Source organism: Cyprinodon variegatus, unplaced genomic scaffold, assembly GCF_000732505.1.
Source record: "Cyprinodon variegatus isolate N-32 unplaced genomic scaffold, C_variegatus-1.0 Scaffold1640, whole genome shotgun sequence".
Classification (NCBI taxonomy): Eukaryota; Metazoa; Chordata; class Actinopteri; order Cyprinodontiformes; family Cyprinodontidae; genus Cyprinodon; species Cyprinodon variegatus.
The window spans coordinates 17,817-19,228 of NW_015152093.1; the positions used below are offsets into that span (position 1 = coordinate 17,817).

Consider the following 1,412-nt stretch of genomic DNA (forward strand, 5'->3'; position numbering starts at 1 on the left):
ATTGGCAGAGCAGAAGCTGAATGCGCACTTTCGTATGGTTTGGTCTGCCACGGTTTCCGTAGCGTCGTGAACTCGCAGGCGCGCGCTTTTAGAGAACTGAGAAAGAGTGTTATTCAGCATGGGGGTGAGTAGAAAATGAAGGCTAATCATGTTTTGGGTGTACTATTCCTTTAAATGCCTTTGAAGTCTGGTTCAGGTTTGTCCATGATTTCCCATGATTCTTTGCAATTTGAAGTGATTGGGTCATTTTGGAACAGGAACAATGATGACAAAAGCATGAATAAAACATTTAAATATAATGTTTTGCAACTCAAAGCTGTTTTTAATGTATCAATATACGACATAAAACATTTCCAAGGGTGAGAAAGAGTTAATTTAATCTCTGAAGGATTGATATTTTAAGAGCTGTTTTAGTATTGATGATCCTACTTCTTGCAAATTAAATCATCTGAATTTCTATAATTAGTGTGAAAGTGTGGAAAACTATATTCTAGTTGTACAGAAAATGCCTGGCAGCTGTAATAAACTGAACGGTTTTATTTGTTTTAAGATCAATAAACTGGACAAGGCGGTGGCAGCTGCACACACCTTCTTCCAGGCCAACCCTGATCATATAGAGATGAAGCAGAACCTGGAGTACTACAGGATGATGGCCAGAGTACAAGAGGAGAACTTCAAAGATCTGGAAATGAAGCCACATATGGTGAGACGCTGTTTCCGTCCTTTCTGATCTTAGCAATACGAGTCGCTTTGCTAAATCACACATTCAATTAAAGCGGTAGAAAAATATATGAAGGTAGAAAATTAATACATCCTGTTTTCTCAGGCTGAGTTTCTGATGGGAAAAAGCTTCTATAGTGACGACTCGTTCCAATTGGCAGCCGAACACTTTGAGAGGGCCTTGGATGAGTACTTTGTTGCCAACAAGGAGTGCAGGGTTTTGTGTGAGGGGGGGTACCGGTTTGATGGATACTCTTACATGGAGTACAGCGCAGACCTGTTTCAAGCCATGACAGGTGAGGCAATGCCGTCTGTCAGAGAGATATTAAATACGTCACTGCAGCTATGAGTTATATATATATATATATATTCATGTCTTTGTCAGATCATTACTTGCAGCTGCTGAACTGCAAGCAGCACTGCTCTGTGGAGCTGGCCACTGCAGCTGGCAGAGAGCGTCCTTTTGAGGACTTCCTGCCTTCTATCTTCAACTACCTGCAGTTCTCTTACTACAACAGTAAGTCTATCAGCCTGTTTTACAAAAAGCTGTTTTAAAACTTAAAGGAATAGTACACCCAAAACATGATTAGCTTTCATTTTCTACTCACCCCCATGCGGAACAACACTCTGGAGTACTTTTTTGATATCTCAAATGCATCTGGAGATCTGGGAGGCTTCTTGCTGTCTGCTGA

General features: G+C 40.9%; 1 protein-coding gene across 1 annotated transcript in view; it reads left to right on the forward strand.

Moving 5' to 3' along the window:
* p3h1 (prolyl 3-hydroxylase 1) overlaps positions 1-1,412 on the forward strand; it is a 28,726-nt gene that overhangs the window by 3,773 nt on the left and 23,541 nt on the right. The window contains 3 exon segments of the mRNA XM_015404125.1: positions 551-703; positions 827-1,016; positions 1,106-1,289. Coding sequence (XP_015259611.1) covers positions 551-703; positions 827-1,016; positions 1,106-1,289 — 527 coding nt within the window.